General features: G+C 45.6%; 1 protein-coding gene across 1 annotated transcript in view; it reads left to right on the top strand.

The window, feature by feature from the left end:
• Positions 1–15,348, top strand: part of TBC1D22B (TBC1 domain family member 22B) — a 62,804-nt gene that overhangs the window by 35,457 nt on the left and 11,999 nt on the right. Inside the window, exons 9-11 of the mRNA XM_077295212.1 lie at positions 7,707–7,813; positions 12,499–12,574; positions 13,275–13,402. Coding sequence (XP_077151327.1) covers positions 7,707–7,813; positions 12,499–12,574; positions 13,275–13,402 — 311 coding nt within the window. The remainder of the gene's footprint in view (positions 1–7,706; positions 7,814–12,498; positions 12,575–13,274; positions 13,403–15,348) is intronic.

Here is a 15,348-nt window from a genome sequence, read left to right as displayed (position 1 = left end):
GACGTTTACAATGCAGAGCCGTGAAAATAAAAAAATCATTTTTCTTTCCTCAGAAAAGATGTTTTAGCAAGCAATTTTTTATTTTCACAAGGGTAACAGGAGAAATTGGACCCCAATATTTGTTGCCCAGTTTGTTGTGAGTACACTGATACCCCATATGTGGGGGTAAACCACTGTTTGGGCACACGACAGGGCTCGGAAGGGAAGTAGTGACATTTGAAATGCAGACTTTGATGGAATTGTCTGCGGGCGTCACATTGCATTTGCAGAGCCCCTGATGTGCCTAAACAGTAGAAACACCCCACAAATGACCCCATTTTGGAAACTAGACCTCCCAAGGAACTTATCTAGATGTGTGGTGAGCACGTTCAACCCCCAAGTGCTTCACAGAAGTTTATAACGCAGAGCCGTGAAAATAAAAAATAATTGTTCTTTCCTCAAAAATTATGTTTTAGCAAGTAATTTTTTATTTTTGCAAGGGTATCAGGAGAAATTGGACCCCAACAGTTGTTGCCCAGTTTGTCCTGAGTACGCTGGTACCCCAAATGTGGGGGTGAACCACTGTTTGGGCGCACGTCGGGGCTTGGAAGGGAGGGAGCACCATTTGACTTTTTGAACGCAAGATTGGCTGGAATCAATGGTGGTGCCATGTTGCGTTTGGAGACCCCTGATGTGCCTAAACAGTGGAAACCCCTCAATTCTAACTTCAACACTAACCCCAACACACCCCTAATCCTAATCGCAACTGTAGCCATAACCCTAATCACAACCCTAACCCCAACACACCCCTAACCACAACCCTAACCCCAACACACCCGTAACCCTAATTCCAATCCTAATCCTAACCCTAATCCCAACCCTAACCACAACTGTAACCCCAACACACCCCTAACCCTATCCGTAACCCTAACCACAAGCCTAATCTTAACCCTATTTCTAACCCTAGCCCTAATTCCAACCCTAACTCTTAATTCCAACCCTAACCCTAAGGCTATGTGCCCACGTTGCGGATTCGTGTGAGATTTTTCCGCACGATTTTTGAAAAATCTGCAGGTAAAAGGCACTGCGTTTTACCTGCGGATTTACAGCAGATTTCCAGTGTTTTTTTTGTGCGGATTTCACCTGCGGATTCCTATTGAGGAACAGGTTTAAAACGCTGCGGAATCTGCACAAAGAATTGACATGCTGCGGAAAATACAACGCAGCGTTTCTGCACGGAATTTTCCGCACCATGGGCACAGCGGATTTGGTTTTCCATAGGTGTACATGGTACTGTAAACCTGATGTAAAACTGCTACGAATTCGCAGCGGCCAATCCGCTGCAGATCCGCGGCCAATCCGCTGCGGATCCGCGGCCAATCCGCTGCGGATCCGCGGCCAATCCGCTGCGGATCCGCAGCCAAATCCCCACTGTGTGCACATGCCATAACCCTAACCCTAACCCTACCCCTAACCCTAACCCTACCCCTAGTTCTAACCCTAGTTCTAACCCTAACCCTAGTGGAAAAAGAAAAAAAAATATTTTCTTTATTTTATTATTGTCCCTACCTATGGGGGTGATAAAGGGGGGGGGGTTATTTATTATTTTTTTTATTTTGATCGCTGTGATAGAACCTACCACAGCGATCAAAATGTACTTGTAACGAATCTGCCAGCCGGCAGATTCGGCGGGCGCACTGAGCATGCGCCCGCCATCTTGGAAGATGGCGGCGCCCAGGGAGAAGACGGACCGACTTCGGGAGGCTCGGTAAGTATGAGGGGGTGGTGGGGGGGTGGATCGGAGCACAGGGGGGGGGGAGCGGAGGACGGGGGGAGCGGACAGGAGCACGGGGGAGCGGACAGGAGCACGGGGGAGCGGACAGAAGCACGGGGGAGCGAACAGGGGAACGGAGGGGGGTACCGGACAGAACGGAGGACTGGGGAGGAGATCGGGGGCGGTGGGGGGGGGGCCAGAACATGATTTCCAGCCATGGCAGATGCTATTGCAGCATCGGCCATGGCTGGATTGCAATATTTCACCTTTTTCATAGGTGAAATATTGCAAATTGCTCTGATTGGCTGTTGCACTTTCAACAGCCAATCAGAGCGATCGTAGCCACGTGGGGGCAAAGCCACCCCCCCTAGGCTGAAATACAACTCCCCCCTCTCCCTGCAGATCGGGTAAAATAGGAGTTAACCCTTTCACCCGATCTGCAGGGATGCGATCATTCCATGACGCCACATAGGCGTCATGGGTCGGGAAGGGGTTAACTTGTTTTCTTATCAGCTGATTAAATGTGGTCATAAATCTGCTCAGAAGAAAGATGAAAAGGACAAACATAAGGGCTTACACACCCTGCTCATATGCTCAGCTACAGACTTACTCATTCTACAGCCTGCTGTGTACAGTCATACATAGAGACTGCATATACTAACTAGAGCAACATTTTTAATAAAATCCTTTTTCAAAAATGATTTTTAGCTAAAAATGCATGAATTGAAGTAAATTAAAAAAAAAAGTGGCCCAGAATATGTCAATATACTTTAAAGTAATATTTGGCTGCAGGGCCGGCTCCAGGTTTTTGAGGGCCCCGGGCGAAAGAGTCTCAGTGGGCCCCCCCCCCCCCCCTTTAACACATACCACGATTCATGATGCCCAGATACAGCAGAGAAATATAGGTATAGTACAATGCCAGATTTCACTTCTTACATGAGTGAAAGCTATTGTAAATTCTGCAGTGTATATATACAGAACAGGAGGAGTGGTACTGTGCAGTGTAAATATACAGGAGGAGTGGTACTGTGCAGTGTATATATACAGGAGGAGTGGTACTGTGCAGTGTATATATACAGGAGGAGTGGTACTGTGCAGTGTAAATATACAGGAGGAGTGGTACTGTGCAGTGTAAATATACAGGAGGAGTGGTACTGTGCAGTGTATATATACAGGAGGAGTGGTACTGTACAGTGTATATATACAGGAGGAGTGGTACTGTGCAGTGTAAATATACAGGAGGAGTGGTACTGTGCAGTGTAAATATACAGGAGGAGTGGCATACCTCCCAACTTTTGAAGATGGGAAAGAGGGACAAAGTTAGCGGCGCGCGAAGCGCGCCGCGGCAAATTTTAGGCCACGCCTCTGACCACACCCATTCATAATTAGTCACACCCATATCCACGTCCCAACTACACCCATTTAGCACTGCTGATCACACTGTTTCATATACAATAGTTATAAACAAAAAAATATGGCCACACAGTGCTCCATACTGTATAATGACCGCACATGACGCTCCATACTGTATAATGGCCACACATGATGCTCCATACTGTATAATGGCCACACATGACGCTCCATACTGTATAATGGCCACACATGATGCTCCATACTGTATAATGACCGCACATGATGCTCCATACTGTATGACCGCACATGATGCTCCATACTGTATAATGACCGCACATGATGCTCCATACTGTATAATGACCGCACATGATGCCCCATACTGTATAATGACTGCACATGATGCTCCAGACCGTATAATGACCACACATGATGCCCCATACTGTATAATGGCCACACATGACGCTCCATACTGTATAATGGCCACACATGATGCTCCATACTGTATAATGACCGCACATGATGCTCCGTATTGTATATTGACCGCACATGATGCTGCATACTGTATACTGGCTGCACATGATGCTCCATATTGTATAATGACTGCACATGATGCCCCATACTGTATAATGGCCACACATAACGCTCCATACTGTATAATGACCGCACATGATGCTCCATACTGTATAATGGCCGCACATGATGCTCCATACTGTATAATGACCGCACATGATGCTCCATACTGTATAATGGCCGCACATGATGCTCCATACTGTATAATGACCGCACATGATGCTCCGTATTGTATATTGACCGCACATGATGCTGCATACTGTATACTGGCTGCACATGATGCTCCATATTGTATAATGACTGCACATGATGCTCCATACTGTATAATGACCGCACATGATGCTCCATACTGTATAATGACCGCACATGATGCCCCATACTGTATAATTGCCACACATGACGCTCCATACTGTATAATGACCGCACATGATGCCCCATACTGTATAATTGCCACACATGACGCTCCATACTGTATAATGAACACACATGACGCTCCATACTGTATAATGACGGCATGCATACCGTATAATGGCCCCACATGATGCTCCATACCGTATAATGGCCGCACATGACGCTCCATACTGTATAATGACCGCACATGATGCTCCATACTGTATGATGACCACACATGATGCTCCATACTGTATGCTGGGTGCACATGATGCTTCATACTGTATAATGACCGCACATGATGCTGCATACTGTATAATGACCGCACATGATGCTCCATACTGTATAATGGCCACAGTTCTCCATACTGTATAATGACATACAGGCACGCAGCTCACACACACACGCTCACACACATGCACACGCACACAGCTCACACACACGGCCCACACACACGCAGCACACACACAGCTCACACACGCACGCAGCTCACACACATGCAGCATCACACACACAGTATCACACATACACACGCAGCATCACAAACGCAGCTCACAAACACATGCAGCTTTGACACAAATGCATCACATACGCAGCCTTCACACACACACACACACACAGCCATCACACACACACGCAGTCATCACACACACACACGCAGTCATCACACACACACACGCAGCCATCACACACACACACACACGCAGCCATCACACACACACGCAGCCATCACACACACACACCCCAGCCATCACACACACGCAGCCATCACACACACACACCCAGCCATCACACACACACACCCAGCCATCACACACACACACACCCAGCCATCACACACACACCCAGCCATCACACACACACACACCCACAGCCAGGTTGGCACTAGGAGGGTGCTGGCTGGCACTGTTAGAGGTGTTACAGTGCTACCTGTGGATGGAGAGGTGCATGGACACACTGCACTATCTGGTTTGCAGGCTTCTCCCTGCCGCCCCTTATCCGCCATACACAATGCATGCCGGTGTGTGCCGGTAATGATGACCGCCTCCCTCCCCCTCACACGCCGCTGCCGCCTCCGAGTGACACAAGGACCAGACTCTGCGCCTCAGCATCGGGTACCACAGATTCCCGCGCATGCGCGTTGCGGTGCGTGGTGGGGGAGACACCAGGCTGGAGTCGGCGCCGCGCACGCAGCTGGTCCCTCCTTCCCCGATCTCCTGGCCCAGATTTACTAAACAAAGGCTGCAGAGTGTGATCATGCCGGCCGCTTACGTCACTGACCCCGCCCGGAGTGCGGGACTAGTCCTAATCGTCTCTACGTCCCGGAAGTGGGCGGGGCTTCACCGGCGGCCGCAAATTCGGGATTTTAAATGCCCGAAGCGGGACAGCGGGACCCCGGTGCCAAAGCGGGACTGTCCCGCTGAAATCGGGACGGTTGGGAGGTATGGGAGTGGTACTGTGCAGTGTATATATACAGGAGGAGTGGTACTGTGCAGTGTATATATACAGGAGGAGTGGTACTGTGCAGCGCATATATACAGGAGGAGTGGTACTGTGCAGTGTATATATACAGGAGGAGTGGTACTGTACAGTGTATATATACAGGAGGAGTGGTACTGTGCGGTGTATATATACAGGAGGAGTGGTACTGTGCAGTGTATATATACAGGAGGAGCGGTACTGTGCAGTGTAAATATACAGGAGGAGTGGTACTGTGCAGTGTATATATACAGGAGGAGTGGTACTGTGCAGTGTATATATACAGGAGGAGCGGTACTGTGCAGTGTAAATATACAGGAGGAGTGGTACTGTGCAGTGTATATATACAGGAGGAGTGGTACTGTGCAGTGTAAATATACAGGAGGAGTGGTACTGTGCAGTGTATATATACAGGAGGAGTGGTACTGTACGGTGTATATATACAGGAGGAGTGGTACTGTGCGGTGTATATATACAGGAGGAGTGGTACTGTGCAGTGTATATATACAGGAGGAGTGGTACTGTGCGGTGTATATATACAGGAGGAGTGGTACTGTGCGGTGTATATATACAGGAGGAGTGATGGTACTGTGCAGTGTATATATACAGGAGGAGCGGTACTGTGCAGTGTAAATATACAGGAGGAGTGGTACTGTGCAGTGTATATATACAGGGCAGGAGGAGTGGTACTGTGCAGTGTATATATACAGGACAGGAGGAGTGGTACTGTGCAGTGTATATATACAGGACAGGAGGAGTGGTACTGTGCAGTGTATATACAGGAGGAGTGGTACTGTGCAGTGTATATATACAGGACAGGAGGAGTGGTACTGTGCAGTGTATATATACAGGACAGGAGGAGTGGTACTGTGCAGTGTATATATACAGGACAGGTGGAGTGGTACTGTGCAGTGTATATATACAGGAGGAGTGGTACTGTGCAGTGTATATATACAGGACAGGAGGAGTGGTACTGTGCAGTGTATATATACAGGAGGAGTGGTACTGTGCAGTGTATATATACAGGAGGAGTGGTACTGTGCAGTGTAAATATACAGGAGGAGTGGTACTGTGCAGTGTATATATACAGGACAGGAGAAGTGGTACTGTGCAGTGTATATATACAGGACAGGAGGAGTGGTACTGTGCAGTGTATATATACAGGAGGAGTGGTACTGTGCAGTGTATACGGTATATACAGGACAGGAGGAGCGGTACTGTACAGTGTATATATACAGGAGGAGTGGTACTGTGCAGTGTATACGGTATATACAGGACAGGAGGAGCGGTACTGTACAGTGTATATACAGGACAGGAGGAGTGGTACTGTGCAGTGTATATATACAGGAGGAGTGGTACTGTGCAGCGCATATATACAGGAGGAGTGGTACTGTGCAGTGTATATATACAGGAGGAGTGGTACTGTGCAGTGTATATATACAGGAGGAGTGGTACTGTGCAGTGTATATATACAGGAGGAGTGGTACTGTGCAGTGTATATATACAGGAGGAGTGGTACTGTGCAGTGTATATACTTCAACAGCCGCCCAGCCCAGGCCCCCAGCACCTGTCCTGTATATATATTATATACACTGTATCTATACAGGCTGTGCTGGGCGGCTGCTGTAGTATATATATATATATATATATATATATATATATATATATATATATATATATATATATATATATATATATATCAGCTGCAGCCGCCCAGCCCATGGCCGCCCCAGGTCACCCAGTCCCAGACTGTCAGAACATACAGCAATATAGCATTGCACTCACTCAGGTGCTGGTAGGAGCTCCGTCTCCTCCGATAAGTTCAGCAGTGCACACAGCCAGGAGATTCAGAGCAGGAGAACTCTCCGCCCACAATGTCACGCTGGCTGTGTCCAGTTAACCCCTATGTGTGCCTGGCCCTGCACTGACAGTGAGAAGATGCTTGTGCCAGCGCAAATTGAAAGGGTAGAAAGGGTTAAAGCAGCCAGATGGCTCTATGACTGTGTGAGTGGGCCCCCCTGTCTCGTCAGGGCCCCGGCACTTGCCCTGGTAGGCCGGGTGCTGCCGCCGGCCCTGTTTGGCTGCCTCCTCTTTAGCCCCTTGCTGCAATTTTTTTTAGAAACGCAATGAGCTAAATATTTTTTCTTTTTCATGGTTATAGAAGACGATGTTGAAAACTTTGATGTAGGTACACTGTCGCCAGAAACGCTGAAGAACATTGAAGCAGATAGTTTCTGGTCAATGAGTAAACTACTAGATGGCATTCAGGTATGATGGGTGTATCTCTTGTCCATAACCATTAATGCAATGTTTTTCTTTGTTAATGCTTAATACACCTTTAATGGTAATCTGTCAGCAGGTTTTTTTTCTATGTAATCTGAGACCTGTATGAAGTAGCGGCAGAGAGGCAGATTCCAGTGATATCACTGGGCTGCTTCATGCAATTTTGAGAATATCCCTTTTTTCTCTTTTGTAGATGTAAGAGTGGTAAGGCCATGTGCACACGTAGGTCGGGTCCTCTGCGGGTTCTCCCGCAGCGGATTTGATAAATCTGCAGGGCAAAACCGCTGCGGTTATCCCTGCAGATTTATCGCAGTTTGTTTTGCGGTTTCTGCTGCGGGTTTACTCCTATACTATTGATGCTGCATATGCAGCAATATGCAGCATTAATAGTAATGTTAAAAATAATTAAAAAAATGGCTTATACTCACCCTCTGACGTCCCGATCTCCTCGGCGCTGCACGCGGCGGTCCGGTTCCAAAGATGCTGTGCGAGAAGGACCTTCGTGACGTCACGGTCATGTGACCGCGACGTCACGGTCATGTGACCGCGACGTCACCGCAGGTCCTGCCCGCACAGCAACCCTGATACCGGACGGCCGCGTGCAGTGCTGAGAGGTGAGTATATCATTCTTTTTTTATTTTATTTCTTTTTTTTTTACACAAATATGGTTCCCAGGGCCTGGAGGAGAGTCTCCTCTCCTCCACCCTGGGTACCATCTGCACATGATCCGCTTACTTCCCGCATCGTGGGCACAGCCCCATGCGGGAAGTAAGCGGAACAATGCATTCCTATGTGTGCAGAATCGCAGCAATTCTGCACAAAGTGACATGCTGCGGAATGTAAACCGCTGCGTTTCTGCGCGGTTTTTCCCGTAGCATGTGCACAGCGGATTGCGGTTTCCATAGGGTTTACATGTAAATGTAAACGCAATGGAAACTGCTGCGGACCTGCGGCTGCAGAGACGCTGCGGATCCACGGCAAAAACCCGCAAAGTGTGAACATGGCTTATGAATGCTGGGCTCTTATAACCTCACCAACACTCCTGACTAGCATCTTCTTCAGGTTGCTGACAGTACAAAATCAGTGAAGGGGTCGGGGTTACCCAGATTAGTCTGACTGGTATCCACATGGGACCTAGTCAGGCAGTGATCATCTCATGCTGATAAAACACTGATTGTATTGAAACTACAACAAGCTGCTGAGCAAGTGACATATCCCTGAAATCAGGCTCTCTGCTTCTACTATTACGTTGCTTTGAGATTAAATAGCAAAACCTGCTGACGGATTCCCTCTAGTTTAAGCATTCTCAACGTTTATCATTTCCTGCCTGCTGTTTTGATAAAGATTCCTTTTCTACTTATTAAATGTTCAAAGTTCACTTTTCTTGTCGTAATATTAATTCACCATGCATTATTGTAAGAATTGTACAGCGATACCACATGTGCATATTTGTTATTTTCTCCTTTGCCTCATTGGGGGACACAGACCGTGGTGTATGCTGCTGCTGCCACTAGGAGGCTGACACTAAGTGAAAACAAAGAAAGTTAGCTCCTCCCCTGCAGTATACACCCTCCTGCTGGCTCCCAGCTAACCAGTTCTTGCTTAGTGACCGTAGGAGGCACACGGACTGGTCTGCTATTCAGACCCAAAGAACTCTTCTTACTTTTACCTTTTACAAGGGACGAAGGGGGCGACGGATTCTTTCATGTTCCGATCTCCCCCGAACCAACAACAGGCGAGCACGGGAGTTTCACCTCTCCGTATCCTCTCCTGCGACGTGGGAAGCCACTGCCTGAGCTGATTTTTAGGGGCGACGGGCCCCTTCAAGGGCACCGATCTCCCCCTCCCTTATCAGACGAGCACTGGAGTTTCACCTTCAGTATCCTCTTCTGCAGCCAGGCCTATTGCCGGACATTCAGCCCTGACCACCAGGTTTTACCCTCGGCTGTTCAGAGGCACTTTACAACGTGGCGTCCGAGCGGCCCCCACTGCACCACCACTATTAAGAGCGGATGGTACAAGGAGGCGGACGGTTCCTCTCCTCCTCCCTGCTAAAGGGACGATGGATTGAGGTCTTCTCTATCCCTGCACCGTCCAAACAGCAGCGACAGCAAAGGTTTCCTTAATGATCTGCTGAACAGAGCTGCATTCTCAACGTTTATCATTTCCTGCCTGCTGTTTTGATAAAGATTCCTTTTCTACTTATTAAATGTTCAAAGTTCACTTTTCTTGTCGTAATATTAATTCACCATGCATTATTGTAAGAATTGTACAGCGATACCACATGTGCATATTTGTTATTATTATTAAAGGTGAGAGTGGATTGATTTTGTTTTTAATTTTGTATTTTTTTTTTGTTACTTTTTTGTTTATCTTTATTTTTCCAACTGTATTGCAGTACGTAGTTATAATGACATTCTCCACAGGATGGGATTCATAAGAGGACAAATTTGGAAGCCTTCAGCAGCCCCGGGTTGCCATGACAAACTATCATTTCCCCATGATCTCGTTGTGGGGGGTCAGTAGGATGCCCCTGTCAAAGATATACAGCGAGTTTCAATAATTGAGCAGTGACCGCTCGCACCAGTCGCTGCTGTTATAGGAAGGTGTCGCCTGTGTAAAGCAGCCAACGTCTCACTGGTATGAAGTGAGCTCAGCTCTCCAGCCCCCTCCATTGATGGCGAACCAATCTGTGACATACTATTAGCTCACATGTCAGGAAGGTGTTAAAGGGGTTTTCCACTACTAACAAAATTTTTTTTAAAAATGATCAATTGCAGTGCTAAAAAAAAAACACACTAACCTAGAGGACCTCCAAAGGTCCTCTCTACTGTTGATGGTGTCCGCGCTAGTCTTTTGGCTTCCTCTCCTGGATTTGGGGCATCAAATGAGAGCTGAAGTCTGTCAGCAGCCAGTGATTGCCTGCAGCAGTCACTTTTTGTCCGAGATGTAAGACAGTCTTTTAGCTCTTCTTTTTGGATTGTGCCAAGCAACTTCACTACAGTGGCCCCTTGGCTGCAGTAGTCACCTGATGAGCTCTGGAAGAAGAAGCCAGGAGACCACCATGGGACGCCAGCAGCAGTACTGAGAAGCGTCTGGTCGATCTCTTTTGATCGAAATGTCGCAACTGGAGGCAGAATAAATGTGATGCAAATTCACCAACTTGCGAGGCGCTGTCCTTATTTATATTCTGGTTTTTGGGCCAGTAGGTGAGTCTTAAGATTTTTCTGTAAGTAGTGAACAACCCCTTTAAGTAAATGGGGAAGGGGTCAAGTTTTTATTTGAAAATAAATATTAATTTTAACAAAAATGCTGACCACGAGCCCCTAATAAAATTGTCCAATAATAATCCATTATGTTCTAGGTTATATAATAGTAATAGAGCAGGGAGGCCGGGGACGTGGCTCAGTATTCCTGGTTTACTGATGCGCCTGCTGTAGCCAGATACCAGAAGCTTAGGTTATGTGCACACGCTCAGGACTTGTAGCAGAAAATTCTGCTGCAAATCCTGATTTGTTGGCAGGGAAAAATATTTTTTGCATTTTATTTACATGTTTTTTTGTGTTTTTTTTTACATGTGTGTTTGATGCTGATTTTTCCCCTGTCATTTGTACGGGTGAAATCTGCTGCAAAAGTTGACATTAAAATTGACACCGGTGAATCTGGTGAAAAACTGCAAGGAAACAATAAGAAACGGGTGCACGAGATTTCAAGTGTCTTATTCATTTTAATGGTAACTAGGAATCCTAATTTTTTTATTTTACAATACTGCGTGGCAAAATCGTGACAAACCTACAACTATTCATAAACCCTTACAGTAAGAGACTTGTGAGCAGGAGGAGGCAAAATTGCTGATCTCCTGAGATGTAGAGAAATATACTCCTTACATTTGTTACCACTATCACTGAAACAATAGAATAAGTGTGGATGAAAACATAATGGGATGAACTACTGGATTCTGCTCCTTACAAAATCATAAAAAGCTACGCCTACCAATACTACCGTCATATGCCAAATTCACCCTAATTTGGCAGACACCTAGAATGCTATGAATATGTCTGACTTATAGTGCTCAGCATAAATTAGTACACCGCCTTTGCAAAGTAAGCTTTTAAACAATATCTCACGGAACACAAGAACAATTTCCAAAAATTTGACAAGACTGAGTTTAATTGAACATTTTGTTAACCCATAACATGAAACTAAAGTAAATAATATAACTTTTATTACATTGTCCCAAATTTGTGGGACTATTTTTGTAGTATGGTATCTCATAGAAATTGTTGATTCTGAAAGGAAGCTAAAGATTTTCTGCTAAATCTTTTGGGGTGTACTTATTTTGCTGAGCACTGTATGTAAAGTCAGACACTTGAACATGGGCGAAAAAGTATGCTACATGGCATGCTATCATGACAGACTTTCAGGCCATCTACCAGTTTGAAACAATCTGTCTGCTGGCCTATGAAGTTTTTCACGCCAATCTACCGCGTCTGATTTGATAGGGGATCTTGGGATCTTATAAGTAAGTATCTGTTTCTTATTTTTACACCACATTGAGCTCACTGTAACATAAAAATTAATAAAGAACAGTCTATTGATATTGTTTATTTCTGATGACGGGTTCTCTTTAACTGTGTCGACATGAACTAGATTGTTTTTTTTCCCTTAAGGATAACTACACATTTGCACAGCCTGGAATTCAGAAGAATGTGAAGGCCCTTGAAGAACTTGTGAGCCGAATTGATGGTGCGTTGATATTATTGCTGGGTCACTTGTGATAATAACACTTGCCTTTATTTTTTTAAACTGGACTGGATCTCAGCAATCGGAAGGTCAAAAGCCCTTTCACTGGATAATACTCTAAATAGCACAGCTAATAGCCATTGAGGTAATATATCTTTAAGATATTGTACGTGTCAATTGTATTTTTAGTAGTTGACAGTGCAGGACTCCGATCTGTCTGCAGTTTCCCCCAGGATAATCCTCAGGGAAGGTCTGATGGCCCTGATCAGTTCTTAGATTCTCCATTATGATCTAATGGTTGGCCACCAGTCTCCAGTGACTATCATGACTGCCATCCCCAAGCATGTATCATTACCACCAAGGCACTTTGAACTGTCAATTCTGTTGGCGGTTTACTTGGCCTATATGACCAGGGAACGTTACTTCATGTGATGCAGCACCTTCCGATTGGAGTTATTGGATATGAGAGGAGGATATCATATGAAAAGTGAAATCAGCTGCTTTTCTCACAATCTTGAGGAGTATCTTTGTCTGGCTCTATTATAAGAGTCATTATTGGCCGACACTGTTATGGTTGGCACTTTTACCTGGCACCCTACTGGGGGGGAAGCGACTTTGATTGGCATAATATTGTTGGCAGACCTATTATATAGGCAGCTTTACCATCTCCCTCTCATGTTGCAATTTCTTACTGTTACAATAGGCCAGGTACACAGCCATCTACAAAAATATGAAGTGGAATACCTCCAATTTGCCTTTCGATGGATGAACAATCTGCTAATGCGAGAACTTCCTTTAAGATGTACGATACGATTGTGGGATACTTACCAGGTAGGTCAACGCTGGTGTGTGCCTAATGCTTACTGACGGCATTCTGACTTCTAATTGCTTGTTTTTGGTCATCAAAATTCTAGCAGGCCAGCAGCATCTGGTAAGCTTGAATTACTTTCTAAGAGTAGGTTTGCTTATTTTTTTTTACTCCTCTTAGGCCAGCCTTACACACTAGATGGCTGTCAGTCGAACAATACTTCGGTCAATCATTCGGCCGACAGCCATCTCCGCTGACACTCACATATACGAACGCTCATTTGGCCGAGTACTCCTGTGTTCTGTACGGGAAAGCTGCCCACTGATAAATCAGCTGGCGGCTTATCTCAGGGAGAACACTGCTATCGGCAGTCCGAAGTCGGGCACTATCTTCATCTCTCCCAACCATTTGACGGCTGCTGCCCCCGTGCACATTGGACCATCTGCAGAACCTGTCGCTATCAGCAGGTTCAGCTGATGTAAGTCTAATGTGTGTGGAGGCCCTTACACTAATCACTAATGCCTTTTAGGCTGGTTTCACACTTGCGTTTTGATCTGCAGCGTTTTAGCGCTAAAAAACGCATGCGTTTTTTTTCCTATACGGGTCATTCCATGTCAAGTGGACCAGTGGTCCCCACTCGACCGTCTCCGATTTTGCTGAAAATTTATAAGGATGTACATGTATGTTTGAAAAGAGGTTCTGTAAATTTTTAGGGCCAGATCTCAAATACATTGGGCACTGTTGACCTTTCACTGGAGGTTCCACCAAGCCTGTGGCTTCAGCTAAGAGGATTTTGCAAACTTTGGCACATAGCCATTAGAGTTCTATACTGGCTATGAGGCTGAAATTTGGCATACTAGCTCAACTTTTGCTGCTAAACACGATAAAATTATTACCGGCTATGACAAAACAATATTTCGGCCGCAATTTTGTGTCAAAGTAGCTTGAAAAACGCGTCGCATAAAATTTATGCCAAACTTTGCCCATATATAACTCAAGACCAAAAACCAATAGTAACTGGTGCTTTGCCCTGTACACCAAACATCTACATGACTTTCCATTGCTGCAGTATCACGGTCAAAGCATATGTATCTGTGGAAATATTCACACCCACATATGATGAAAAACTTAAAAAAAACGAATTTTGCCTATTTTTAGGTCAAATTTCTCAAAAAGGGTACCCCTAAAATATATTAATTCTGATATCATTAGAAAGAGCACATTATTCTCTACAAGGATCATTGGGGTTTTTTTTGGTCTCTCCGTTTAAGAAATGAAAAATGCCACTGAACATGGTGTTATTTATTAATACGCAATGAATGGTAACTGCACTATTCAAACCCTTGCGTTGGTCCATGGTGGTTATACCACAACCAATTCCCTAAGAATTGGTATTATAATCCTATTAAGAATTGTAATAATGCTGTCTTTCGAGAATTGGCAGCCCCATCGCCTAGGAGCCATGGCCGATAGCCGTGCAAGGCGAGCCTCGGGCGGTCTCTTTATCGCAGGTTCCGAAGCCTGAGGGTGGGTGTCTTTGCCTAGGATCCCAAGCCTAATATTGGGTATCTTTTGTTGGTTCCCAAGCCATAATGTTCAGTCTAAGTGGTCTGGAATTGTTGCTGAATTTGCAACATAATCGGTTCAGAGAAGGTGTATTGTCGGCCCATTGCTGTTGCAGCTGGTGCTGGAATTATTGCAATGATTGACTGCTCGGGAATCCAGCATGTATCATTTCTCACAGGCCAGTGAAAGAAGCTAGCTGGTCCATGAGGATGCATAAAATTTATTAATGCATCATGCTCGTCGACTGAAATTTCAGAAATATTTCCAATCCACCAGTTCCTATCGTAAATGCAGGCAATGTATTGCCCTGGCTGGAGGTTTGCAATTGGCACAAAAGGCATTTCTGATCTGACAGATCTATCTACATGGGCAATGAAAGATGATGGGTCATTTGACACCCTTG

The sequence above is a fragment of the Ranitomeya variabilis genome, chromosome 3 (genome assembly GCF_051348905.1).
Source record: "Ranitomeya variabilis isolate aRanVar5 chromosome 3, aRanVar5.hap1, whole genome shotgun sequence".
Taxonomy (NCBI): Eukaryota; Metazoa; Chordata; class Amphibia; order Anura; family Dendrobatidae; genus Ranitomeya; species Ranitomeya variabilis.
Note: the sequence above shows the minus strand (reverse complement) of the source record. Positions and strands in the feature narration are given on the sequence as shown.